The 25,560-nt window shown below is 58.0% G+C and overlaps 3 protein-coding genes across 3 annotated transcripts; 1 reads left to right on the top strand and 2 right to left on the bottom strand.

Annotated features, from left to right (window-relative positions):
• Positions 1–4,163: 4,163 nt before the first annotated feature.
• On the bottom strand, positions 4,164–6,857 carry VPS25 (vacuolar protein sorting 25 homolog). Its single transcript, XM_033078747.1, has 6 exons — positions 6,748–6,857; positions 6,498–6,643; positions 6,350–6,403; positions 5,878–5,966; positions 5,299–5,374; positions 4,164–4,809 (listed from the first exon to the last, which is right to left on the bottom strand). Exons 1-6 carry the CDS (start codon positions 6,792–6,794, stop codon positions 4,697–4,699), a joined length of 525 nt encoding a protein of 174 aa, XP_032934638.1. The 5' UTR covers positions 6,795–6,857; the 3' UTR covers positions 4,164–4,696.
• Positions 6,858–7,131: 274 nt separating this feature from the next.
• RAMP2 (receptor activity modifying protein 2) lies at positions 7,132–10,470 on the bottom strand. The gene is made up of 5 exons (XM_033078928.2): positions 9,575–10,470; positions 9,278–9,428; positions 8,179–8,292; positions 7,684–7,786; positions 7,132–7,554 (listed from the first exon to the last, which is right to left on the bottom strand). Exons 2-5 carry the CDS (start codon positions 9,336–9,338, stop codon positions 7,299–7,301), a joined length of 534 nt encoding a protein of 177 aa, XP_032934819.1. The 5' UTR covers positions 9,339–9,428; positions 9,575–10,470; the 3' UTR covers positions 7,132–7,298.
• A 3,169-nt stretch (positions 10,471–13,639) lies between these two features.
• Positions 13,640–25,448, top strand: EZH1 (enhancer of zeste 1 polycomb repressive complex 2 subunit). The gene is given in 23 exon segments (XM_033078823.1): positions 13,640–13,707; positions 14,258–14,378; positions 14,718–14,846; positions 15,142–15,261; positions 15,774–15,894; positions 16,577–16,750; positions 17,620–17,722; positions 17,974–18,137; positions 18,911–19,002; positions 19,563–19,682; positions 19,684–19,738; positions 20,159–20,236; positions 20,239–20,354; positions 20,779–20,870; positions 21,405–21,445; positions 21,878–22,003; positions 22,514–22,638; positions 22,640–22,693; positions 23,180–23,275; positions 23,587–23,668; positions 23,799–23,879; positions 24,002–24,086; positions 24,196–25,448. Coding segments are annotated over 23 exon segments (2,247 nt in total). The 5' UTR covers positions 13,640–13,696; the 3' UTR covers positions 24,257–25,448.
• Positions 25,449–25,560: the final 112 nt, after the last annotated feature.

Genomic DNA, 25,560 nt, shown 5'->3' with positions numbered 1-25,560 from the left:
AGCAGCGTGTCCTGGAGCAGCCGAGTCCCAATGCCGGGACGCGAGTTCCCCCTCATGCTCGGGTTCACTACGGTCCGAAATCCTGAAATTAGGGTCACGCAAATAGGAAGAGTCGAAGGTGTGTGTCAGCCCCGCGGGAGCCAGCAGCAGGACAAGAGCGTGTTGTCTCTCCAGGCTGAAGGAGAAGGTTGTTCTGCCGGTGAGGCTGTTTACACAAAACACAAAGCAATTGAGGCTACCGCTAATTTCTTTTCCCTGAGGTCAGATTGTTTCTACTCAACGATACCGGAAACATTAAGGAGTGGATCGACAAGGGAACACAGTCACGGTCTCCTAAACGCCAACTCGGCACCCTCCGGGTGACTCCGGGTGACTGGGGCTGCTGACCTGCAGTTCGGCTGTGGCCACGTCCCGCACGGCTGCTCCCCACAAATCCCTGCTGGCAGGAGGGAGGGACAAGCATTTAATGAAATGTTCCTGACTGGCCTGTGTCTGATCTCTGCTCTGCTACCCCCACCCGACCCAGCTCTTCCTGCCTGAAGCTTCTTCTCCAGCCCCAGAAGAGCCAGGTGCCTCCTTCCCAACAGGAGTTTGACCGATGCCTCCCTGCCAAGAGCTGCTCGAGCAGCACTGGCTGGTGAGCAGGCAGCAGCAACCACATCCCACTCTGTCCTGCACTCCTTGGAGCATGAGGGGCATGGTCCCAGGTGAACAAGCAGCGCTGGCAGAACACCATGTCCAGCACCAGCCCTGCCTGCTGCTGGGGCACCGGGTGCCCACGGCCACTGGAGCCAAAAGGCCAAGAGTGACAGGCCACAGCTGCAGTGCTTGCACTGGCACTGGCCCTGCCATGGGTGACTCTTGGGTTGTGAGATGCAACATGGTTTGACTCAGCTCTGTTCAACAGTGCTCTTTGTTCAGGTGAGCCTGGCCCAGAATCTGTCCACTTCTCAGCACTGCCAGAAAGGGGAGCATGCTGCCCCAGGCCCTGTGGGTTGACCCTGTGGCTGCCCCCACCTGGGGGTCCCTGCAAGGGCCCATGCACTGTTCAGGCCCAGGAACACAGCCCAGACTGGCAGGGAGCCCCAGCTCTCCAACAAGAGTCACAGAGCCAGGCAGGGATCTCAGCTTGGTCCCTGGCAGGCTCCTGTCTCCTTATCAAGGGTTTCCATCATGAAATGAGATGCCTTGGAAGATCCCAGAGGAGCAGGGGAGTATCTCAGTCTGGCGAGGCCCCTGCAGACAGGAGAGGAAATTAGGGGTGAAGTTTGCTCCAACTGCTGCCCTCCCATACCTTCCTTGTGAGAACTCTGAGAAATTCCCTAAATGATCCCCAAAAATGCCCCTCCACACCAGAACTTGGTAGGGGGGAAGAAGCTCGGGCAGGGGAACAGGTCTTCTGACCTGGCCAGGAACAACAATCTGCAGCCAGCTTGGCCTGAAACCAGAAGGCTCCTTTTCCACAATCAGGCGCCCACTGCAGCTCCCCAGCGTTATCAGGGTGACATTTCTGGGCTGCAGGTGCCAGTGCCAGCCTTTGCTTTGAGGAACCGCCACAATCAGGGAACATAACCCATTTCTCGCCTGCATTTGGCTGCCAGAAAGAGTACAGGGGACTGTATAATCACTCTCCTCAGAATTAGATCATGAATCAAAGACCTGCTCAGCTCCAGGCTCCACCAAGCCCTGCCAGGAATTGTCCATTCTGATTCCAGAGTTTGGGGCAGGACCACAGAGGGGCCAGGATGGGTATGGATGAAAGGGATGCGCAGCTGGGGCTGCACAGCACAGGGTGCCTGTCCCAGGAGCCTCCAGGGACACCCAGGGCTTGTTTCACAGTTGGCTTCACCACCCATGGGACCTCCTGTGTCTCTCACCCTAACTCATGTGAATTCAGGGAGCTGGAGATGGCACCCAAACTTCAGCTGGGGCTGTAATCCCGGGCAGATCACTGCACAGGATTTCCTCAGCCCAGAGGCACAGATGGGACCCACCTGCACATTTATCCCAGCATACAAAGTTATCAAACTGAAACAGTTCTTGCTCCTAAGCAGCTGCATAAAGTAAAACCTCTCTTGGAATCTTTCCTCCTTGACCAGTGGGATCCAAGTGTGTCTGGCCTGATAGTGCCTTATCTCAGCACCAGCCCCTCTGAGCTCTGCCTCGCCCTGGCCAGCGAGCCCTAATCACCACGGCCAGACATGGCAAGGGCCTCTGAGGGGCCACAGGCTGGAGGAGGGGGTTGTGTCAGCCGAAAACATCCTGAGCCACCTCCTCCAGCAAGTCCCTCCCCAAGGCTGTGTGGCTGGGCTGGACAGCACCTCCACAGAAGGACATCTGCTCCCTCCAGGGCAGCAGCACAAGCTGACAGCAGCTCTGCCGCTCCCAGGAGCCATCCCACGGCCTCAGCAGTGACACCTTGGACTCAGCAGTGGCACCTCTCTGCAGCAGCACTGCCCAGCCCAGCCCAGGGAAGCTGGACCCACAGAGTCCTCACAGGCACAGCTGGATGTGGCCTCTGGTAAGCAGCCCAGAGGGTTTGGAAAAGGAATTTTACACAATGACCACTCTGCAGAGGGGACGTACTCTTCTTCCTCCTCCTCTCCTCCCCCCGCCGCCACTGAGTAAGCAACTAAATAGGAAGCTGAAAAAGAGAAGGGAATTGCTGCCAGGAGTGCCTTGGAATGAAAAGCTGGGTTTAGGCTTATCTAATGTCACATCAGCCATTTCCTAAGAAGGGAGCAAATTTAATTAAGAACACAGACTCCCTCAAGGACAGCCAGGTTACATACGGCACTCCCAGCTCGGAACACAGTGCTGAGAGGTCGGCATCGTGCACACAGGCAGCAAGAACGGACACTCCCAGCCCGGCTGCCGAGGGCTCATTGTTTGGGATCAAATGCAGACACCTTCAGGCACAGCACCCTGGCTCTCTGCAGAGGTACAAGAGCAGCAGGGCACACAGAGCAACCATTGAGGGAAGAGGCAACGCGGGTGGCATAGGGAGGAAAGCAGAGGTAGATCTTGGATATGGAAACAAACCCACGGCAGACACTGGGAGCACATGAATCCTACACAGAGCCTTTAGTGGCTGCAGACAGAGGGATGATCCCTGGTCAAACAGAGCTCTGGACTGGGCAGAGCCTGTGCCAGCTGTGGGGACAGATGCACTGCAGGGCTCATGGCACATGCCATGGCACTGCCTTTGCTGCTGGGTTTGCTCAGCACCATCAGTGGCAGGACCATGACAGAGCTCACAGGGGTGATGGTCCTCAGAAAGGACACCACACCAGCCCACTGTGTCAGTGATTCCTCACAAGAGCATTCCTGGTGCCTTTGTTCAGCAGAGGAGTGCTGGCACTCAAGAATTCCTCCACAGCACTGCTGAGCCTGGCATGGAGAAGAAGCCTGGGCTCCAGCCACAGTTCCAGAGCAATGTGCCCATACCAGGGCAGCACATCCCACCAAGTTCAGGTCAATGGGCACCTGCTACAAAACAAATTTTTACATTTCACAGCCCCTAGACTCCAGTATCTTGCCTACACTGAGAATTCCTCAATGCTGACATCAGCTGTCAGGAGCAGGTGAGCCAGTGCCAGGTTGTTCCCAAAGGCAGGGAACACCAGACAGGGGCAGACAGTGGCAGCCTGTGGGGTGCAAGCACCATCTGCTCTGCTGGACCCCCAGACTGACCACATTGCTCTGACCTGAGGCCACTCCAGCACTGCCCCTAACCTCCCCCAGTGACCTGCACACAATGATCAGGGAAAGGCTGATCCTGCCCCAACACTGCCATCTGCTTCCCCGGGACTGACAGGGTCAGCAACTGCACCTGGGCCATGGTTTCTGACAAGCTGGGGACTTTGTTATTAGAGAGCCTAAAGCTGAGTGATCCCTCTCCCAGCCACAGAGGTACAGAGCTCACCCAGGGGCTTCCAGCAGGCTGCACATGCAAATCTAAAGTAAACGTTGAGAAGGGCAGTGAGGGCCCCCACAGGCCACAACTCTGCCAAGTGGACAAACCCACTTGTGCTGCTGCTTCCCACCCCAGAACCACTGCACTTCCCTGAGGCAATGAGGAAATATGACTGAAGGGCAGAAATCTGGTACACTGCTCTGTTTTGTTTCTGATGGAAAAATAAAGATAGATGAAAACAACCAGGTTGATCTATAAATACATCTCATTTTAATCACCTGAAATTAGTTCCCTGCCTTCCCCCAGCCTGCTTGGCAGCAAGTGCATTTCCTTGTGCCACTGAGGGCTTCCACAGCATAGCAATAATGGCCAGTCCCCTGCTCCTGCCTCATCCCCTGGCCCTGCAGCAGCATTGCAGGACCCAGGCACACGGCTGGCAGGGATACAGGGGGGCCCTTTTAGGCCAAGCTTGACCAGCCAGCTGGGACTGCTTTGAGGCCATCGCAGGAATGGGGAGCAGCAGCAGTCCAGTTTCACTTCTGGGTGGTCCCTCTCAGAACTGCCTAGAGCAACTTCAGCCTCTCAAACACATCAACAGGGAGAACAGACAGACAGAGGATCTCAGGATGTTCCTAAGTCTTTGGAAGGGTTCGAAGACTCATCTTGCCCCAAGAAATCCCGAGATGCAGCTACTTGCAGTCACAGTTTGAAGCCAGGCCCAGAGAGCAACACTTGGCAGTGAGACCCAAGACTGCAGCAGGTAAGGGGAGGAGGCTCCCGTCAGAAGAACTTGACGCCTCGGCCGTCATCCAGCGTGATAATTTCAGCCTTGTGCTCCTGCTGCAAGGCTTGGAGGGCACGGAGCAGCGTAGCCTCATCCAAGCCATGAAACTCTATGGAAGGAGAACAGGAGAAAAAATAGCATCAGGAAACAAACAGGGTAGTGAGGTCCAGGGAATGGGAGCAGCAATGCTGAGGGCTCTAAAGAGCACCATAACACTACAGCAAATCCAGAGTCATGGCTACACTGACAGGCTCATCATCTCTGCTTCAGGAACAGAGCCTAGAGGTCATGAGACAGCAGGAATGAGTCACAGCAGTCTGTAAGGCAGAGCAGGAGCTTGTCTTGAAAACAAAACACTCCTCAACACACCAGATAAAATGCTGGGCACCGGGGAAGTGAAAATACAATTACAGAGGGGAACATTACTGCAAAGTGATAAAAGTGTTTGGAGTAGCATGTGCCAACGGTGGGAAAGGGCGAGTTTGCATCTGAGATTTCAAAATATTGAATCCACAAAACTGTAATCTGACAATCAACTGTTTAGATGCTCCAATCCAGTGTGCTCTGAAAACTTGCTCCAGAACAGCCCAAACTTTACCTTCATTCTCTGTGTCATCTCCGCTGGCCAGTTCATACAGTGTGAACACAGAGTTGGTCAGGCCATTCTTTGACACCTGGAAACATGAAGGCAATATAGCAAATTTTGTCCATGTGGCTGACCATCCTTGTCCAATCTCTCATGCATCCTGGAGTGTGTAACATGGAGCATGCACAGCACTCAATAAGCAGAAGCACCCTGGACACGCTGGGGCAGAGGGGTCAGGAGGTGCAGCTTGAGGGAATGAAGACAGGTCCTCTCCTACATCTCTGCTCTTCCTGCCTGTGTGTTTCACAGTGAGGACTTGGGCCATACAGAGGCCAGGCAGTGACACTGCCCTGTCCTCACCACAGGACAGTCAATGGTACCATGGGTGGACAACAACACCCGCCGCTCACACTGCGGCTCACAGCAAGTGACAAGCTGCTAATGAGTCCTCACCTCTCTGCAACAGAGAGAAGTGCAAGGAGAAAGGTAAAAGCACTGAGGAATCAAGCAGTGGTCTTTCCCAAATGGAGCCAGGACCCCCCGTCCTCATGGACACAGCCTGGTGTGGGTGTGCAGCCCCTGTGCTCTCACCCATTGATAGATGAGCTTTCCCCATTCTTCCGGTCTCTTCCACATGATCAGAAAGCTGGTTTTGTTCTTATCTAACCATTCCAGGTTCCCTAGAAGCAATAGGGAACGGGGATTGAAGCAGAGCACAGGTCCAAAATAAGGATCAAACAGGGAGATTTCAGAACATGTGCCAGACACCGCACCCGGAGGCAGCCTCGCAGACCAGCCCCTGCCCTACAGTTTACTACGACTTCCTAAATATTGCCGTGTCTACAGAAAGTGATTTCTCTGTCGAGCCCTCTCTTCCCCGCGCAGCTAAATCTGCCTGCAAAGGCAGGGCTGGGTCCCGCGGGCCGAGGAGCTGATCCGGGCGGGGACACAGCCCACACCCGCGGCATGGACCGAGTGTCCCAGTGGCTGCTGCCCTCCCTGCCCTGCGGTCTGCGGGTGGGGCACAGCCGCGGCCGGGAGCACGGACGGACGAGGCACCCACCGTTCTTGCGGAGCTCCTCCAGCACCACCTGGATGGATTCCAGCGGCAGCTTCCCTGGGCGTGGGTTAAGGAGGCGTGGACGGAGACGGGGGGCAGGGGCGAGGGGGGCACGGGCGGCGGGGGCGCGGGCACCGGGCCCAAAGGATACGCTGGAGGCGGTGGTTGGCGAAGAGAGGAATGTCCTGAGCCTCCCGCACCGTCATGGCGGGCAGCCGGTGCTGCTGGCTGTACGCGATCGCCAGCGCGCACCAGGCCGCGAGTTGCTTCTGCCGCGTCTCGCCGTTGGGCTGCAGCCTGAAGGGTCGGATCAGCACGGGGGCGGAGGGGCACCGGCACCCCCGGCCCGCGCTCCCCGCCCCGCCTCCCCCAGCCCCGGCCCCCGCCCCGGCCGTGCTCACGTGAAGAACGGCGGGAAGCTGTACTGCCAGGGCCACGCGAAGCTCATCGCCGCTCCGGCCTCCGCCGCCACCGGAACCGCCGCCACCGCTTTCCGCCCCGCCCCGCCCCGCTTCCGGCCCGGCCGCGGGCCCCGCCCCCGCAGCGAGGCCCGCCCTCACTCGGGGCCACGCCCCCCGATATACCACGCCCCTCTGTGGCCACGCCCCTCTTTTAGCCCCGCCCCCTCGGACGGCAGCGGTCCGGGTCCTGGTGCCCGGTGCTGGTCCCGGTTCCCTACGGCAAGGAACTGCCGGCAGACCCGTGCCAGAAGGGCGCTTGCGGTGGGAGCTGGTCCGGGCCGGGGCCGTGGAAAGATCAGGCGACCGAAGAACCAGCGCTAGGCGTGGGGGGAGAAGCGTTTAATCCCGAGCCGCAGGGTGGGGACGGCGCAGGAGGAACCGGCCGCCTCAGCAGCGCGGGTTGGTGGCCCCGAGAGCCCACCGGGCGGTTCGGGTGCTCGAGCGGCCCCGCAGCCGGGGATCCGTGCCCGACGTGGGACGGGAGGGCAGCTCTAGGCTTGCGCCTTGCTATCCTTGCTGCGCCAGATGACCAGGGTGACAAGGAAGGGGATGAGGCAGATGGGTGCGATGATCATGGCCAGGAGCACATCTTCGGGCGGGTCCAAGTACACTGGTTGCTCCAGGGTGCAGTTGTGGAAGTAGTGGTCATGGCTCTGGAAGATGTACTGCTCCGCCAGTGCGTTGGGGTAGCTGTAGTTCAGGTGTTCAGCCCAGTACTCCAGGCAGCCCCGCAGCTCGCTGTAGGGCCTGGGAAGAGAGTCAGGACATCGGCACAGGATGGGACACCAGAGGCACAGAGCCCAGATCAGCACTGCCCTTCTGGACTGCCCAGCCCCTGCACTCTGCTGCTAGAGGGGAAGGTCTGCTGCCCTATACCTGATGATGATTTTCCACTCGCACAAGTCCGATGTCCTCACATCCCTCATCAGGTCGACGAAGTAACCCCAGCACTGCAGTGTGAGGTTGGTGTAAATCCCATCTGTGAGGAAAGGTGCTGAACATGGGCAGCATGCCTCTGCCCACAGTGCGCCCCTGCCTGCCCCTGCCACCAGGTGATACCTGGCATATGGAGCCCTGCCCAGGCCAGTGGGAGAGGCATCAGCATAGTGAGAGATGGACCCCACAGCAGCCCTGGGATGCTGCCTGGAGACTGCAGCAGCACAGGGCAATGCCAGGGGCACAGGGGGAGGGCAGGCTGCTGCTGGCTGCCCCCACTGTGGGCAGTGGCAGGGAGAGCTGCATGGCACAGACCAGCTATTTTTGAGATGGCTAGGAGAAAGGAGGGGTCATTCTGTGGCGCAGGACCAACCCTGGCCAGGGCACCATTTGTCCTACAGGGCTGCCCGGCCCTCACTGAACTCCAACACTCACCTATGGGCTGGGCTGTCCCATTGGACATGGCCGTGGGTTGGCTTGTCCCAGCATCCTGGCTGAGGCTCGTGTTCACTGCATCCGTGTGAACTGTCTGAGTGTGTCCCAGGAGCACTGCAGAGGAAGGGACACAGGGTGAGAGGGGACATAGGGCCTGAGGGAGGTAAGGGTGCTGACAGGGCTCCCTGCACAGGAGCTACCCTGGCAGAGGCTGGGTCTACGGGAAATAATTACTTTCGAGTGTCCCTCAGGGGACACTAGAGCCAGCAGGTGGGGAACAGGGAGCCAGAGCCTGGCACATGCTGGGACATCCAGCATGGGCAGGGACTGTGGGGAGGGGCTAGCTAGTCTGCAGGCAGCTATCCAAAGATTCAGAGGGGCTGTTTAGAGGCTACAAACCCTGGGCCATGGTCATAGCATGGGGGCAACTGGGGCCCCACCCATGGGAAGCCAGCGTGGTGCTGCGTTGCAGCCGGACAGGGCTGGGGCAGGAAGAGGAAGCACTGGCCACAGCACAGAACTGCTGGAGAGCCCCTCTGCCTGCCATCAGTCCCACACCCAGCACAGCCTGCCAAGGGCGTAGGGCACGTCTTGCCTGGCTAACGGGAGCCCCATGGCTCAAGGAAACTGCTAAATCCATCAACCCTTAGCTGCGGGCCTCTAGTGTGGGGTGCTGATGCTGGCTCCACGCTGAACTGCCAGAGTGGGCTCTGCCCAGGCCACAGGGTGCTCCTGGGCTGGTACACTGCTGTCGTAAGGGCACCCCACCCTGTCCCGATCTCTGTCCCTGATGGCCCCCATCCAGCCCCCCTGCCTCGGCATGTGTGGTGCTACAGCTCCTGTTCCAGCCCGGGTCTTTGCAGGGCTCCCTGGCAGAGTGTGCTGGGAGCTGCCCCACAGCACCTGGTGCTCACCTGCCACTGCCCCCTGGCCATGCGATGGCTGCCCCAGCTAACCTCAGCGTTGACAGGCTGGTCCCATTTTGGGGTGGGGCGATGGGGCGGGCTGAATCAAGACCCTGGCCCCGCGAGTGGGAGGGTGGCCACGTGCGGGGTGGTTCGGGGTGCGGGGCCCCCGGGGCCGCGCCCCACGCACTTACCCCAGAGCAGCAGGAGCCCTTGGGAGAGACGGCGGGAGCTCATGTGCGCGCGCGGTGCCATCCTGCCAAAGCCTGCCGGCTAACGACCGGGACAAGGATTTCAATGGAAATAACAGGAAGCAACTCCTTTCCTCTGACAGGGGCAGTTTGACTACAGGAGACGTGTGAAAAATGAGATTGCTCAGTGCTGCTCTGAAGCGGCTCTCCCGGCGGGACCCTGCGCTGTCCCGTGCGGTGCCGGCCCCCGAGGGCATCGCTCCCGCACCCCGGCACCCACGACGCCCGCGCCTCACCCACCGGCCTGGAGGATCCACTCCCTGCACAGCACGTCCAGCGTTACGAGGCCGCGATTTGTTTACTTGTGTATTTCTCTTTAATCCTGTCTGGGCTGGGTTGTGAAATCCCTCGTCTCCTGCGTGGAGGGCAGGCAGCCCAGCAGCGGGGGGAGTGGACGGGGAAAAGCACAATGTCCCCGGACGGGCGCTGCCGCCCGGGAATGGGGACGGCAGGGGGACCCACGGCCACAAAACCGCAGTTTCTGGTTCACCCAGGCACCTGCCCCACAGGCGGCACTGCCGGGGCAGCCCCAGCTCCTGCCCGTGGCCAAGGAGGGAAGGGTGAGGACACAACCTACCCCCAGGCACGAGGCCGAGGAGGTGGGGAGAGGGCAGACACTTGGCCGACCCTGCCAGTCCTTGGCCCCAGTGCCTTTCTCCTGCACTGTCCAGCCTGGCGCCTGCTTAACTCTGCAGGAGCCCCCTGCCTGAAGCAGTTCCCGCTCAGGGGCCCATGTCCCCCCTCACTGAGGGTGACTTCAGCCCGCAGGTCTGCAGCATTCCCACACAGGACCTGGGTGAGGCTGGGTGGGCTCCTTTCGCGCCTGGCCCAGGCAGAGCGCAGCCCAAAGCCTCTCCTTTAACAGCTGCCTCAGGCACGAAGAGCAGGAACTGGAGTGCATTGAAGAGCAGCTCGGAGAGACCCTCCCTGCTGCGGGTCGCACTGGGCTTCAGCTCCACAGCAAAGGTCCTGTCAGAGCTGTGTGATGCTTCCCCGGCTGCAGCAGCCACCTTCTGCGGGCAAGTGGCCACATCTGCAAGTCATCCCGAGGGCTGGAGCCCCTGGTCCCTCTTTCTGGTGGAGCCTGCGGAGCCTCCAGCCGGGTGGCAGGAGCCTCTGCCAGGGAGACACCCAATGATCTCAGCGCGGCCCCAGGGCTGGGACGGCCGCCCCCCTCCTGGGGCGTCCGGAGGGGATGGGCAGGGACAGAACGGTGGCTGCCTGCCAAGAGCTTGGGCTCCCCACCCAGCCTGGCATCCCCGGCGTTCCCTGCCAGCCCCGAGCTGAGGCGTTGAGGAAGGGGATCGGCCGTGCAGGGTCAGTTGCTTGGGACTCTTCTCACAGTGTTCCCCCCAGGCAGATGCCGCATGCCCAGCCTCCCCTTGTGCCATGGAACCCACTCCAACCCCAGGGAATCCCAAACTCCCCATCCCTGCTCTGAACTGTCACCCTCACCCTCAGTCCTCTCCTCCCACTCAGTAGTTACGAGGACTGGGTAGGAAGGAGGCTGTCGCTGGCCCCTCAAAGACCTGGGGGGGCATGCAGGAGATGGGCAGTTTCTCCCTGGGATTTCAACCCCTTTCCGGGTTCTGCTGAGTGTGAGGGCAGCTGCAAGGGGCACGAGGCAGCGAAGCCCCTTGGCCACAGCCACGCTGGGGGGCCAACTGCCCAGTGGGGAGCCTGGCCCCTGTGCAGCTGGTGAAGGTGTTGAGGATGGCCCCAGGCCAGGGCAGGAGAGCAGCTGGCCAGCAGCTGGGTGCCACTGGAGAGCTCACTGTAGGTGCTGTGGAAGGGACAGCATGAGGCCAGCCTGCAGGGCTGGGGACACATCCCTGCGATGGCCCTGCTCTGAGTGTGCATGTGGCACTGCTGGGGCTGATGCTGAACCACCTGCTGATGTGGTCCCAGTGGCAGTGACTTCCTTCGGGGATGGCCACGAGGGTGGCATGGAATGGGGCCCAGCAGTAGGATCCAGCCCTGGTAGGTGTCCTGGCAGTGGGCTGGCACCACCAGCACCTCCAGAGGTCCTGCAGAGCACCAGACAGACCCTGGGGTGTTACCTACACCCAGCTCTCCCCCCAAGTGTGGTTTCAGGAGGGCTGTTTGGGACTCTGCCCAGGATGAGGCAGGCACTCTGTCTGTTGTGCAGTTGAGCACACAGCCCTAGGGGTCCCACACTAGGGCTGCCAGGGCTGCCTGTGACTATGGGGGCCCCATGGGCTCAGCCAAGCCAGAAGGGAGGCTCTGAGGCTCTTGCACAGATTGCACAGGTTTCTTCGAGGTCTGCAGTGGACGAGGAGGAAAGCCAGGATTACAAGAGGGCAACTCTACTCACCATCCTCATCCAGTAGTCACCTGGAAGGACAGACTGTGCCATTGGTGGTGGTAGGACCTGTGGGACCATGTGAGGTCCAAGGGGTGCTGGACATTGCCCTGCCAGTGGTAGAGCCCACTACTATAGCACTGCTGCAGAAGCCAGGGCTGGAGCCACCTGGGATATGGCACCAGGGTACTACTACCTTCATCCTTGAGATCCCCGTGCTCAGTGTTCCCATCCCCCTGCAGAAAGGAGACACAGGATGCCAGGGCTGCAGAACCAGTGCCCAGTTGCTGGTCCCAGTATATTCAGCAGAGATGAAGGGGCTAAGGGAGCAGGGGGCTCTGTCTTGGTTGGCCCTTGCAGCCTGGAAGAGAAATTTCTGAGCCAACACCAGCCCTGGGGGCAGAGAAGTGCATACCAAACCCTGCTCAGAGACCCTCAGAAAGAAGGCCAGGAGGCGCCCGGTGCTGTCCCCCAGCACAGCTCCACTGGGACAGAGGAGAGAATAGGCATGGGGCCCTATGAGGACTCACTGCCTGCCAGACCCTCTGCCCAATCCACTGGGGCCTCCGTGCAGTACCCCCGGCTGCCTCTGCCGCACTTGCGGGAGCAGAGACAAGAGCAGGCAGCAGAGCAGCCATAGCTGGGGGAGCATCATCATCCTCCCGACAGCGGGATTCCTGCGTCCGGGCTGCGGCTCGATCTACCCCGGACCCAGGCCCGGCCCAGCACTGTCCGCCCGCTCCCGAGCCAATGCCGGGCCCCTGCCCCAACTGACTCAGCGGAGCTCCCAGATGCGGGCGGCATGCAGGAGCCGTGCGGAAAGACTGCCCCGGGGCAGCAAGCACTCGGCACCACCGACGGGGGACGGACGGGGCCCCCGCCAGGGCAGGAGCCAGCTCCGTCCGCTCCCCAGCGCCAGGGCCCCCGGCGCAGGAAAGCTGCCGCCAGCAGCCGCTTCCTGCCCGGCGCCGCCACAGGGAGGCCCGGCGGTGGGGCCAGATGGACCCGGGACCACCAGGATGGCTCGTCGAGGAGCGTGGCCAGGCCGGGAAGGGCTGTCCCGGGGCCCGCAGGGCGGTGGAACCGGGCGGGAACGGCGCTGTCCCACCAAGCGCTTCCCGCGGGACGAGACCGGACCCGCAACAGGAGCCGGGGCGGGGAGAGCCCCGGCGCACCGAGAATGGGTGGGCACGGCACTGAGCCGCCGCGCTTAACCCATTCCCCGCAGCCGATAGGGATGTTCTCCAGGCTGGAACGGGTCCGCTCCACCGAGGCAGGCCATGCGCCCCGGCCCCACCAGCACCGGCGGCGGAGACGCCGGGCGGGGCCTGGGGATGTGAGGGGCAGGGCGGGGCCTGAGGCGGGGACGGGGCTGAGGCGGGGACGGGGCTGAGGCCTGGCGCGGATCGGGGGCGGGGCCCGGGCCGGGGGCGGATCGGGGGCGGGGCCCGGAGCCTGAGGCGGGCCGGGGGCGAGGCCCAGGGCGGGCCGGGGGAGGGAGCCGTGCTGGGCCGGGGCCTGTGGCGGGGCGGGGCCTGAGGCGGGCCGGGGGCGGGGGCGAAACCGGGCCGGGGGCGGGGACGGGGCTGAGGCCTGAGGCGGATCGGGGGCGGGGCCCGGGACCTGAGGCGGGGCGGAGGAGGGAGCCGGGCCGGGCCGGGCCGGGGCCTGAGGCGGGCCGGGGGCGGGGCCCGGGCCGGGGGCGGATCGGGGGCGGGGCCCGGGGCCTGAGGCGGGGCGGGGGCGAGGCCCAGGGCGGGCCGGGGGAGGGAGCCGGGCCGGGGGAGGGAGCCGGGTCGGGGGAGGGAGCCGGGCCGGGCCGGGGCCTGTGGCGGGGCGGGGCCTGAGGCGGGCCGAGGGCGAGGCCCAGGGCCTGAGGCGGGGCGGGGCCTGAGGCGGGCCGGGGGAGGGAACCGGGCCGGGCCGGGCCGGGGCCTGTGGCGGGGCGGGGACGGGGCCTGGGCCGGGCTGGGGGCGGGGCCCGGGGCGGGCCGGCGCGCGCGCAGTGTCGCGGGGGCGCGCGGCCTCCCCCTGTCGCGATGGCCGAGCAGTGAGTGCGGGCGGGGCTGGGAGGTCCCGGGGGGTCCCGGGGGGGTCCCGGGGGGCAGAGGGTCCCCGAGGAACCGGCCGAACCCCGGGGACAGGGATTTGCGCGGCTTGGACCCGCTCCCCCGGCCTGGAGGCGCCGCTGGCCTCGGCTCGCTCCGGTTCTTGTTCTCGGGCGCGGGGAGCGCCCGGGCCCAGCCGGACAGGCAGGGAGGGCGGCTGGAGTGGAGCCGCGGCGTTCCGGCGGTGTGTCCTGGGGGAGGGCGGGGACCCCGGCAACCCCCGGGCTCATGGGCTGCCCCGGGGGCTCGGCGGACGGGAGCGGGCGGTTCTGGTCAACACCACAACTCGCTGCTGTCCCGGGCCTGTCCGTACGCCTCGGCTGTGCGTGTTCCGCAGTCAGGAGCATTGCAGGGCGACGGCGTTATTTTGCTTGGCTTAAGTCTGTGATGCATAGAGTGTTTTTCCCCTTCAAAGGGGTGTTTTTCTAATATCACTTGTTTCGGGGTTGAGCTCTCCATTATTTAATATTTAGTCTTTCTGTACTGTTGCAGAAAAATGGAAATTACCACTCCTCCGACATCCAAATGTATCATGTACTGGAAGAGGAAAGTCAAGTCTGAGTACATGCGTCTGCGGCAGCTCAAGAGGTTCCAGGCAAACATGGGAGCAAAGGTACAGCCACAGCAAGGACTGGGCTGAGATGCCCCAAAAAGGCTTCATTTCGCCTCAGAGTGGTGCCAGAGGGTGTTAGCAAGGTGAATTGATAAGCTGTGCTTGACTTGCAAGCTGGATCGATGGGAAGAGATGCCGCTTCTCCTTGCACTCTGTCCTGAGCTGTGTGGGCAGCAGCTGTCACACACATGAGGCCGTTGAACAAGCACTGGTGTAACTGCACCAAGAGAGCTCATTTTCAGCTGGTTTTTACAGGATCTCCCTGCTGAACCCTTTCAGTGCTGTGGGGCTTCTCAATGTGTTTTCTTAAATTTTGAGAACTCCTTTCTCTCCTTTCAGGCTCTCTTTGTGGCCAACTTCGCGAAGGTTCATGAAAAGACTCAAATCCTTAATGAAGACTGGAAGAAGCTTCGAGTGCAGCCAGTGCAGCTGATGAAGCCAGTCAGTGGGCACCCGTTCCTGAAACAGGTGTGCAGAGGAAAAGGGGCAGCAACAGCACGTAGGGACTGGAGCCAGGACTCTGCAGGGAACTGTTGGGATATGGGATGAGTTTTTGTCTGTGTTGTTCTAAGTCAGTGGCATGCTGTGCCTCACACTTCTGGAATGCAGAAATGGACAAAAACTATCCCCAAGGCTTTTTCCTGTGATGGAGTCCACAGGGTGGATGTGGGGCTTCTGTGTTGGTCCTGAATTGAGTTTTCCTCAGGCTATGTCAGCCTCCCAGGGTGGTTCCTCACTGACCTTTTCTGTACTTGTATTCCAGTGCACTGTTGAGAGCATTTTCCCAGGATTTTCAAGCCAGACACTGTACATGAGGACCCTGAATACGGTGGCCCTGGTGCCCATTATGTACTCCTGGTCCCCTCTTCAGCAGAATTTCATGGTACGTGGGAAGAGTGAGGTCTCAGTGAGGGCAGTGTCTGATTGTTACATGGCTGGGAAGTGGTTCTTCATCCCACTTGTTTCAGGCAACATCTGCTTGAGAGATGATGAAAACTGTAGCTTTAGTTGCTTGTTTCATAGAATCCCCTAAGCCAGCCTTGTGTCCACGCTACCTCACCCAGGCTGTCTCTTTTACATGTGTCTTCTTGACAGAGTCACCATTGCTTCACAGGATTCAAGGAGTAAATATGGTTTTCTGGGTGGTTTTGTTTGTTTGTGTTTTTTCCTAAGATTTTTATTTCCCTTTCTATGAAGAGTTTTATTTCTTAGGCAGGTCCTTTAGTTTGTGACTGTGTTACAGTGGGATAGCACTGATGTGTTGGTGATGAGAAATCTGAACCTTTGCTTTGTACCATGTTGTTGGCAGATCTGAGGGACCAGAGGAGCCCAGGGCACAGCCTCATTTGGGTCAGCAACCACTGCTTTTCTGAGTTGTGTCTGGTCTCTCTTCAGGTGGAGGATGAAACTGTTCTGTGCAATATCCCTTACATGGGCGACGAGGTGAAGGAAGAAGATGAAACTTTCATTGAAGAACTCATTAATAACTATGATGGGAAAGTTCATGGAGAGGAAGGTAACCTGGGAGCAACCAGCTCTGTCCATCCAGGCCAGGCTTTATGGGGCTTGGAGCAACCTGATCTAGCAGCCTGTCCATGGTAGGGGTGGAACATGATGAGCTTTATGATCCCTTCCAACCCAAACCTTCCTATGGTTCTGGGATTCAGTCTATTGCAAATAAAATATCCAGGTCGTTCAAAAGTCAAAAGGTGGCAGCAGCAACCAGCTTTTCTGTGGGAGCTCTCAGAGCAGGGAAACAGGGTGGTGCCTGCTGTTCTCCTTTGCAAGGGCACATTCCTGCCTTTGGGTACCTCACTCATTTTAATGCCTGGAGTGCTCTGAAGCCAGTCCTCCGGGGCATAGGGATTCACAGGTGTCCTGGGATGCTGAAAATGTGCTAGAGGGGGAGGAGCCCAGCAACCCTGTTCTGCTTGTTGCCTTAGCTGAGAGTTTAATCAATGAAAAGCACTGCCTGCCCCATCATAAAAATTTCCAGCAGGGAGGAAGGCAGGGAGAACTGGTGTGGCCTGTATCCAGATTGCTGAAAATGATACACCACTACTGACTGTAGTGCTAAAATCCCCCTCCCCAAAAAAACTGAGAGGAGGGCTCTGGTGGGTATCAGAGCACATTGGCTTGTGGTTTGCTATGGCAAGAAACGAGAAAGATGGTGGCACTCCCACTTCTCTGTGTTTCAGAAATGATCTCAGGGTCAGTCCTCATCAGTGATGCTGTGTTCCTGGAGCTAGTGAATGCTCTGAATCAGTACTCGGACGAGGAAGAGGAAGGACACAATGATTCTGAGGTGAAACAGGAGGATGGAAAAGAGGAGCTGCCAGTGACAAGGAAAAGAAAGCGAATTGCAGTGGAAGGTGGGTTTAGCCCCCAGAGAAGTGGAGATGATGTTGGTCATGTTTCTGTCCTCTCCCACCAGAGCACTGGGCACTGCTCTCCTGCCGTCATTGGGTTATTAATGTGTTGTCAAGAGTAGTTCCAGCTTGACAAGTTCTGTAGCAGAAGGGAAATGGTTTGTTCTCACTGTCCGCTGTAGACAAGAGAAGAAATCACCATCTGTAAGTGTGGTGAGGAGTAATTTAGATGAATCATCTGAAAACCCACTTCCTGAGAGTTAGCGGAGCTGGGTGTTATCTGAGAGGCTGTGGCATGTTTTGAAGTGCTGGTCTGGCAAACACCTGTCAGGGAGGTGTGGGTGAATCTGTTTCTGTGGGAGGCAGGGAGATGGACATTTTCAAATCCCTTCCAGACCTGCTTTCCATGTATTAGTGTTTCTCTTCCCTCTCCTATGCCACCTGGAGCTCTTGTTGCTTGGCGGAAGCTCTGGTTTGTGGGATTTTCATGTGTCCTCAGTGACCTTCTGAATGCTGATGGGTAATTTTGTCTTTGTCCTTGATCTGTAGTGATGTAGGCGGCACAAACACCAACACTTTTGTGGATGTAGAAAAGCATTGTCTGCAAGTTCTGCCCTGACAGAAATAAATAGTAATAGAAAGAAGAAAAGTTGGTACTTCCAGCAGTACATTGTGCTGCATTGAAAGTAGGCTAGCACTGCTTCTGGAAATACCTCAGCCTGGTTGCAGGACATAAGGTTTATCTGTTGTGCATGGGATTACATTTCTGTCTTAAAATACAATCCTGAGCATCTCTGGAATTGATCTATGCAAGAAGGAAAGAGCCATCCACACCAGCTTGACTGAAGAATTGTGTCTCCTCTTCTTTGTAGGTAACAAGAAGTGTTCCAAGAAGAGGTTCCCCAATGATATGATATTCACTGCTATTTCTTCCATGTTTCCTGAGTATGGCTTCCCAGAGGATATGAAAGAAAGGTAGAGAATCCCTGCACTGGTTGTCTGTTCCCTTTCTTAGCAAGAGTTGAAATCTTTATTTCACAGACCAGCACCTGTGGTCTGGCAGGGCCACAAAGCTCGGTGCCTACAGGCTCTGTGGGCAGAGTGTCTTTTGAGTGTTACAAGCTACAGTTTGGCCTTGAGGTACCTGGGCCCAGATGGTGATGCAGGCATGTAGAGCTGTCACGAATGGGGAAAGCACATCCCTGGGTGTTTGTGTTTGTCAACAGGTACCGGGAGCTCACGGAGGTGTCAGACCCCAACGTGCTGCCTCCGCAGTGCACTCCCAACATCGACGGGCCATGTGCCAAGTCAGTGCAGCGGGAGCAGTCCCTGCACTCCTTCCACACCCTCTTCTGCCGTCGCTGCTTCAAATACGACTGCTTTCTGCATCGTAAGTGCCGCCTCAGCCGGACGCTTCCCTAGAGCCCTTTCTCCTCAGTTTTCCTCTGCACACCTTGCTTAGTCTGTGCTGGAGTCTCTGGAGGGTGGTGCCTCATGAGTTTGCAGTGAGCTCTTAGGAGCTGACAGGTGCCCAGAAGCCTTTTGTACAGACGGCTCCGCTCTTTGCTCCCACGGACGGCAGACCGACATGCGTGGCCGTCCCCTCTCCGCGCTCAGCACGCCGCGTCCGAGCTCCTGGCGGTTTGTGTGGCAGTCCTGCCGCCACCAGACTTTGCTCTTGCTTTGCAGAAGCTCGTCAGTGAAAGGCATGAATGTTTCACTGCCAAAGTCTGGACATGCCCCTGTGTTTTGTTGCTACCCTGGAACTTACAGCTTCGTCTTAGTCATGTTCCTGCAGTTGGTCCTGCCAAAGCCTTTTGGATACTGATTTAGCTGCTGGACCTGCTGTTCTCCAGGTCTAAGGGCTTCTTTGGGAAGTCACAAGACTTTTTCCAGTGAATTATTTATTAAAAGATACAATATTAATATCATGTGGTCTTTTTGTTTCAGTGTGAAAGCTGATCCTTCTCCTATGGCCTCTCCTTCCCAAGCTGCCTAGTCCCCGTTGTGGGTTGGAGCAGGGCTACCCTGTGGGTCTGGTTGCCTCAGGCCCTGCTGCCAGGGGAACCCTCAGGCACACAGGCTCCTGCTTCCTGTCCCTTGCAGAATGGGGGGGAGACTCTTGGAGAATGCTAATAGTAAAGATAACTGTTACTTTTTCAGCTTTTCATGCTACTCCTAATGTGTACAAACGAAAGAATAGAGAGACCAAGATTGAGCCAGATCCTTGCGGCGCAGACTGTTTCCTCTGGCTGGTATGTTTCTGTGTCACTGCTTTAGAAACCATGAGAGAAGTGCCCTGGCCAACTCTGCAGAGCTCGTGGATCTTTTTCACAACTTGGATGATTTTTTCAGAATTAGACCCGGTCCTTGTTGAATTCAGAGGAGCATGAATGCAAATGCAGACCTTACCAGATGCATATTATAGCAGATCTCCAACAAAGACTAATTCCAGATCTAGCAGATGGGAAATTGTGTGACAGATGTTGTCTCTGGACTCAGTGCCACTCTTAGAGATATTAAGCCCATGTTGTAAAGGAGCAGAGCGAGAAGCCAGGAGGATCCAGAGGAGTGGGCTGGGGGTTCAGGGCCAAGGAGCCTCTGCTGATTGGGCAGTGATGACAAAAGGAACAAAGTGGGAACCTGCAACACAAGGATGGCAGGGTTTGCACATTGCTGAAGGGACCACACGTGGCCAGCCTCTTCCACCTTCTCCTGGTGCTGGCAGGACAGAGCTTGTCCCAGGGCCTGTGGAAAAGCCTTCCTGCATTCCCTGGTCATCTGCCACCTGTCTTGTCTTCTGCTCTACTTACAGGAAGGAGCCAAGGAGTTTGCTGCACTGCACAACCCCCGATCCAAGTGCTCGGGCCGTCGCCGCCGCCGGCACCACGTGGTGGGCGCGTCCTGCTCCAACACCCCGGCTGTCACGGAGACCCAGGGAGGGCGACAGCGACCGGGACACGGGCAACGAGTGGGCCTCGAGCTCCTCGGGTATGGCTGCCAGTCCTGAGACACCCCACTCCTCTCTGTGAGGGCAGGCAGCTCCTTGCAGCTGGAGTTCTCCCAGGCTCCCCTCTGCTTCCTGCACAGCTGGAGAATTTGGAGTTAGCAGTCAGTGTCCCAGCAAATCTGAGGGACACCAGCCCTGCCCTTGCTGCTATGGGATTCACTGTCTTTTCCCAGGAATGAGGAATGTTGCCAGGCAAAGCAAGAGCTTTGCTGGGACCTGCAAAGACCAGAGTGAGCCCTTGGCTCCTGAGCACTGTGCCTGGCCAGAAGCAGAAGTTTGTGGCTGGGAGTGCAGTGCAAGGTTGCAGGGTGCTAGGGGGTGACCACTGCCCTCCAGAACCATGATGGCTTAGGTGCCTTCTTCCAGGGTGTGTTTGGCTTAACATCTGCCTTTCCTGCCAGAGGCCAACTCCCGCTGCCAAACCCCCACTAAGCAGAAGCTGAGCCCGGCCTCCTCCCAGCTGTTTGCAGTGGAGACACCCAGGAGCCTGTGGAGTGGACAGGAGCTGAGGAGTCACTCTTCCGTGTCTTCCATGGGACCTACTTCAACAACTTCTGTTCAATTTGCAGGCTGCTGGGGACAAAGACCTGCAAGCAGGTGAGTACCCAGAGCAGGCAATGCAGCAGCAAGAGTAGGGGCCAAGGGCCAGAGCCACTGCCTGTTGGTTTTGTTTCTCTGCTGCAAAACCTCCCCGAGGAAGGTGCCATATCAACGCTTTTTGGAGTCAGGGTGTTAGTCTGTAGCAGTGCTGCTGTTGGCTGAGTGAGCCCTGTGTGCCCGTGTTGTGGGCTCCCTCCCATGTGCAGTGTCACAGCCAGGTGTGCAGGCACTCATTTTCCAGGCAGGAGGAGTTAGTGTGCCATAGGCAGGAAAAGGGCAGAGCTGCTGCTCTCTGGGCCCTTGCTGTGCCCAAGGCTCTCTGGGAGCCTTGCTGTGCTTACTCATACTCCTTAATGCTTTTGATAAAACAACTTGAGTGCACTGAACTTGTTTCTTCATTTTTGCTTCTGTTCTTCGGTAGGTCTTTCAGTTTGCAGTGAAGGAATCGCTTATAACGAAACTGCCAACAAATGAGTTAATGAATACATCCCAGAAGAAGAAAAGGAAGCACAGGCAAGTGTTGGACAAGCTTGTTTTGTTCTTAAAATGCAACCAGATCCGCTGCTTTTTGTGCCAGCGCATTCCTGGTAATCCCCATCTGGCTCCCATCTGTGTGCACGTCCCGCTGTCACATGGGGCTGCTGGGGCTGCTGCTGGGCGCTGGCCCTGGCCCTGCTCCAGGGCTGCTGCTCTGCCTGGGGGGCTCAGTGGCCCTGCAGCCCCAGGCTCAGCTTGAGGATAGGACAGCATTGGTTGTTGGTCCTGGTGCCACTTCCCTAACAGCAGCCTCAGCCTCAGCTCTCTGACTTGTAACCCACTTTGTGTGCTGATCTCAATGTTCCAGTATTTTTCTGGCTCTAGTGTTTGGCTTAAAGAGCTTCTGCTGCAGCTGCATCACTCTCATCTCTCTCTGTGGTGGCTGCTGATCATTAATGCATGAATCTGCCAGGCCCATCTCTGCTGTGCTGGCTGCTGGTGCGAGCTACACTGGCCAGGCTCTCCCTGATGGCTAATGCATCCTCTCAACCTTCTCTGCTCCTTTTACAGGCTGTGGGCTGCACACTGCAGGAAGATCCAGCTGAAGAAAGGTAGTGTTAGCTGTGGCTGTGTCATGGGAGGTTTGTGAGGGTTGAGTTCTCCAGCTCCTGAGCTGCTGCAGCAGGATGGCCTGTGCCCTGCTCACCAGCCTGGCAGGTCCAGCAGTGTGGAGGGGAGTGACCACCCCTGGCCAGGCTCCTTGGGGTTCTGAGGGCACTTGTGGCTGTCCCAGTGCCTGCTGAAGCTGCATGTGCATGCAGGGTTTTGCTGCAGCCAGAGGAGGCTGAGGTAGGGTGTGCAGCCCTGCTGTGGACTGGGCTGTGGTCACTGAGCACAGCCATGTGTGTGCCTGGGGGAGCTGGGTGCTGCAGGCAGATGGGCAGCTTGCACCTTCTCAGCCCCAGCATCCTGCACTTGCTGCTTTGAAAAGGATTCCTGCAACAGTGCAGCTTCCAATCTTGGCATTTCTCTTCTTCTTCTAGATAATTCACCGACCCAGGTGTACAACTACCAGCCCTGTGACCACCCCGAGCATCCCTGTGACAGCTCCTGCCCTTGCATCATGACTCAGAATTTCTGTGAGAAGTTCTGCCAGTGCAACCCTGACTGTAAGAGGAAGTCAAGGACTGTTGGGCAGGAAAGCAGCCAGCTCTGGCACAGAGCATGGGGAGAGTGCAGAGCTGGGGCTTGCTGGGGGCTTACTTTATTCCTGCACTTGTTGCTCTGTCCATCCACAGCAGTTCTGTTATCAACCTGCTAAAGTCCAAAAAGAAATTGTTCTCTGCTGCCATGCAGCTGTTGGCAGCTGAGAGACACTCCTGTTTGTGCTTTTCCCTGTCTGTATCCTGTGGGTGCTGCTGCTGGTCCCCTGTGAGCAGGATGTGCCTCCAGCAGTCGGATGGGCGTTGGGTCACTGCTCTGCCATGTTTGTTTTTCCTGTCTGTGTTTCCATTCCCAGCTGTGCAATAGAGAAAACAGACAGACTTTATCCTGTCCCTGCATAAGGCCTGCCAGGGCAAGATCTGGCTGGGGAGGAGCAGTTGGGGCAGAGACCCTGCATGGCCCCTCTGTTCTGTGCCAGACCTCACAGTGCAAACCCATGGTCTGTGTTGCTGCAGGTCAGAACCGCTTCCCAGGCTGCCGCTGTAAGACCCAGTGCAACACCAAGCAGTGCCCCTGCTACCTGGCTGTGAGGGAGTGTGACCCAGACCTCTGCCTCACCTGTGGCGCTTCCGAGCACTGGGGACTGCAAGGTGGTCTCCTGCAAGAACTGCAGCATCCAGCGAGGCCTCAAAAAGGTATCGAACAGAGTGTGGGAGAGGCTGCCTCAGGGCAGAGCTGACACACAGCTGCTGCTGCTGTGTGTATTTGGGGCACAACTTCTGGCAGCTGCCAGAGTCTGGAAAAGAAGCTGCTCTGCCTTGGGCCTCTGCAGCACTTGCTCTGGAATAGGGATTGTGGATGTGCAAATCAGGAGATGGGAGTTACATGAGGAATGGTGAGAGCAAGAGAGTGTATAAAGTGACTCGAGAAAGATTTAGTCTTGAATTCTGTTGGTCAGTGCAAGGAATTGTGCATTTTAAAAAGGGAAATTCAGAGAAAGTTGCAAATTAGTGTGTGTGAGGTCCTGTGCAGCTCCATGTAATGGTGTAAGTCTGTAGGGAGCGGTGTGTCACCACAAGGGGATGCTGGATGGACACTGGCTGCCCTCTGCCCCCATGATCTGTGTGCTGTGAAGTGCTGTAATTGCCAACTCTCCCCATATCCTTTTATTTTGGTTCCAGCATTTGTTGCTGGCCCCATCAGATGTGGCTGGCTGGGGGACTTTCATCAAGGAGGCTGTGCAGAAGAATGAGTTCATCTCTGAGTACTGCGGGGAGGTCAGTGCTGCTGCCTGTGCTGGGGCTGCTGGCCAGGCACATGGGGGCTGTGTGTGGTGTGAGAGCTTCCTTTGGCTCTGGGGTCAGCTGTGCCCATGGGCTTGCTCTGACCAGGTCTGGAAAAGGAGCCTTGGGCTGTCTGGGGACAACTCTCATTACCTCTGCCCCTCTGGAGTGTGTGTGTGTGCTGCTGCCTGAGAGCCCTGGCAAGCTCCTGCCCATGCTCTCGCAGGAGGTTGTTTCCAGGTGGCAGGTGAACACCTGGCTCAGCCCTCAGCTGCTGAGTTTCTCAAGGTGATCTCCCTCTACAGCTCATTTCACAGGATGAGGCTGACAGACGAGGAAAGGTCTACGACAAGTACATGTCCAGCTTCCTCTTCAACCTCAACAATGGTAACTACCTGAGGTTGCCAGGGGTGGAGAGGCCAGGGCTGCTGGCCACACGGGCAGGCTCAGCTCACCTCTTATCTGGGTGACAGGCCTGGCCTTACACATGGTTTCCTTCTCTTTTTTTTTTTAATAGATTTTGTTGTTGATGCTACTCGCAAAGGAAATAAAATCCGCTTTGCCAACCACTCGGTGAACCCCAACTGCTATGCGAAAGGTGAGGACCCCTGCCCAGCTGGGCCAGGCAGGACATGGTGCTGCAAGAGCTCCAGCCCAGGGCCCAGGCTGGGGGCTGCACATCTCTGGTGTTGTATCTCTGGTGTTGTATTCTGGTTGCAGTTGTGATGGTGAACGGAGACCACCGCATTGGTATCTTCGCCAAGAGAGCCATCCAGGCAGGAGAGGAGCTCTTCTTTGACTACAGGTACCTTGGCCAGCAGGGACCTTGGGCTGCAGGGTTGACCCCACCCTCTGTGCAGGTTTGTGGGGAGCATGGGAGGTCACTGCTGCAGCCATGACTTCCTGTCCTGTAGGTACAGCCAGGCAGATGCCCTGAAGTATGTCGGCATAGAGAGGGAGACGGACATCATCTAAGCTCCGGGGTGGCTCTGGCACACCTTGCTGCTGCACCTTGTAAGCAATGCCATGTTTGCTTCACGCTGACATGACTGCTGCTGTTCCTGCTGCTGTGTGTGTCACAAGTGCTACTTTTCCATCCAGACACCAGAGAGACTCGGGGCACGAGTGTAAGCAGCCCCTGGGCCATGGCTGTCCCAGGGTGGCATCCCCTCTGCCCCAGCTGGCTGGGAAATGGGGACTGCCTGGCTGTGGCTGGAGTGGCACCAGGGGATGCCTGGGGATAGGAGAGCAGCACTATGCAACACTTTGAGTAGGGGTGTCATTGGGCTAGGTAGAGGACAATGTTACAGTCACTGCCTGTTATGGCCCAGGGAAGGCTTCTCAGAAGTCTTGCTTGGGCTTTGTGACCCCCTGGCCTTGGAATAACGGGAAATATTCTCTGGTAGGATGAGATTTAGCCTTGGTACCCCATGCAAAAAGGAAAGTAAAAAGCACTTTAATCTTCAGCTGATAGCTGGGCCCTGTATTTTGAGGTGGAGAGACTGCAGGCATCCCAGGTGTCTTGCATCCAGCAGCAGCTTTGCAGGGATGTTGCTCCAGGCCAGGGACAGGGCAGGCTGGATGAGGCCTGGGGTGACTTGAAGTTTGGGGCTGTCCCCTGAGAGCCACATATGCCACCAGCCTCCTGCCTGGCCTGGTGCTGGGTGCTGGGCTGTGCTCCCAATGTCCAGGGCTGGGTTGCCAGGATGACATGGGGAGCCTGGCTGAGCCCCAACCTGGCTCCAGGGCCCCAGCCCATTCCCAGCTGTTTAGTCCAGGAACAAACAGAGGTGCTGGGTTTGCCTGGGAGCCAAGCCCTCCCTGGCCCAGCCCTCACCATGCTTTCTAAGTCCCCTGGTGATGGCAGGCCAGGCTGTTTGTCTGTCCTTTCCCATTTTCTGTGATGGCCCCATGGAGCTTGGAGGTGTTTAGGTCTGTCTGGAGCAGTGCTTGTATCCCAGCACCTGTCTGAGCCTTGCTCCCTGCCACCTCCATCTGCCCAGCTCCTGCCAGCCCTGCTCTTGCCTAAGCGTCTTCTGCCACTTCGGCCATATCTGCACTATGCCAGGCTTGTGTCTGTGGTTTGTTGACGGTGAATAATGGTAATAATAATGCACTTTAAATAACATGGCTTGTAGCCTTTGTCATAATAAAGTGGTAGCAAAGAGCCCCCCCCTGCTTGCTGGCCTCTGTCCCCACACTGTCCCCTGCCTGCTGGACTCGGCCCGTCTGTCCCCGACGTGGCTCCCAGAGTCCAGGGGGAATCAGAAGTGATCTGG

Source organism: Catharus ustulatus, chromosome 23 (genome assembly GCF_009819885.2).
Source record: "Catharus ustulatus isolate bCatUst1 chromosome 23, bCatUst1.pri.v2, whole genome shotgun sequence".
In the NCBI taxonomy this organism is placed as follows: Eukaryota; Metazoa; Chordata; class Aves; order Passeriformes; family Turdidae; genus Catharus; species Catharus ustulatus.
Note: the sequence above shows the minus strand (reverse complement) of the source record. Positions and strands in the feature narration are given on the sequence as shown.

Excerpts from the sequence above, each read along its gene's own strand:
- RAMP2 (XM_033078928.2), bottom strand. The coding sequence starts at position 9,338 with ATGGCACCGCGCGCGCACATGAGCTCCCGCCGTCTCTCCCAAGGGCTC. Across the intron at positions 8,293-9,277 it reads AGGGCTCCTGCTGCTCTGGG|TGCTCCTGGGACACACTCAG; the intron begins GTAAGTGCGTGG and ends CTTCCTCTGCAG. Across the intron at positions 7,787-8,178 it reads TGGGACAGCCCAGCCCATAG|ATGGGATTTACACCAACCTC; the intron begins GTGAGTGTTGGA and ends CTTTCCTCACAG.
- VPS25 (XM_033078747.1), bottom strand. The coding sequence starts at position 6,794 with ATGAGCTTCGCGTGGCCCTGGCAGTACAGCTTCCCGCCGTTCTTCAC. Across the intron at positions 6,404-6,497 it reads CGCCAACCACCGCCTCCAGC|GGAAGCTGCCGCTGGAATCC; the intron begins GTATCCTTTGGG and ends ACCCACGCCCAG. Across the intron at positions 5,375-5,877 it reads GAAAGCTCATCTATCAATGG|GTGTCAAAGAATGGCCTGAC; the intron begins GTGAGAGCACAG and ends TCATGTTTCCAG.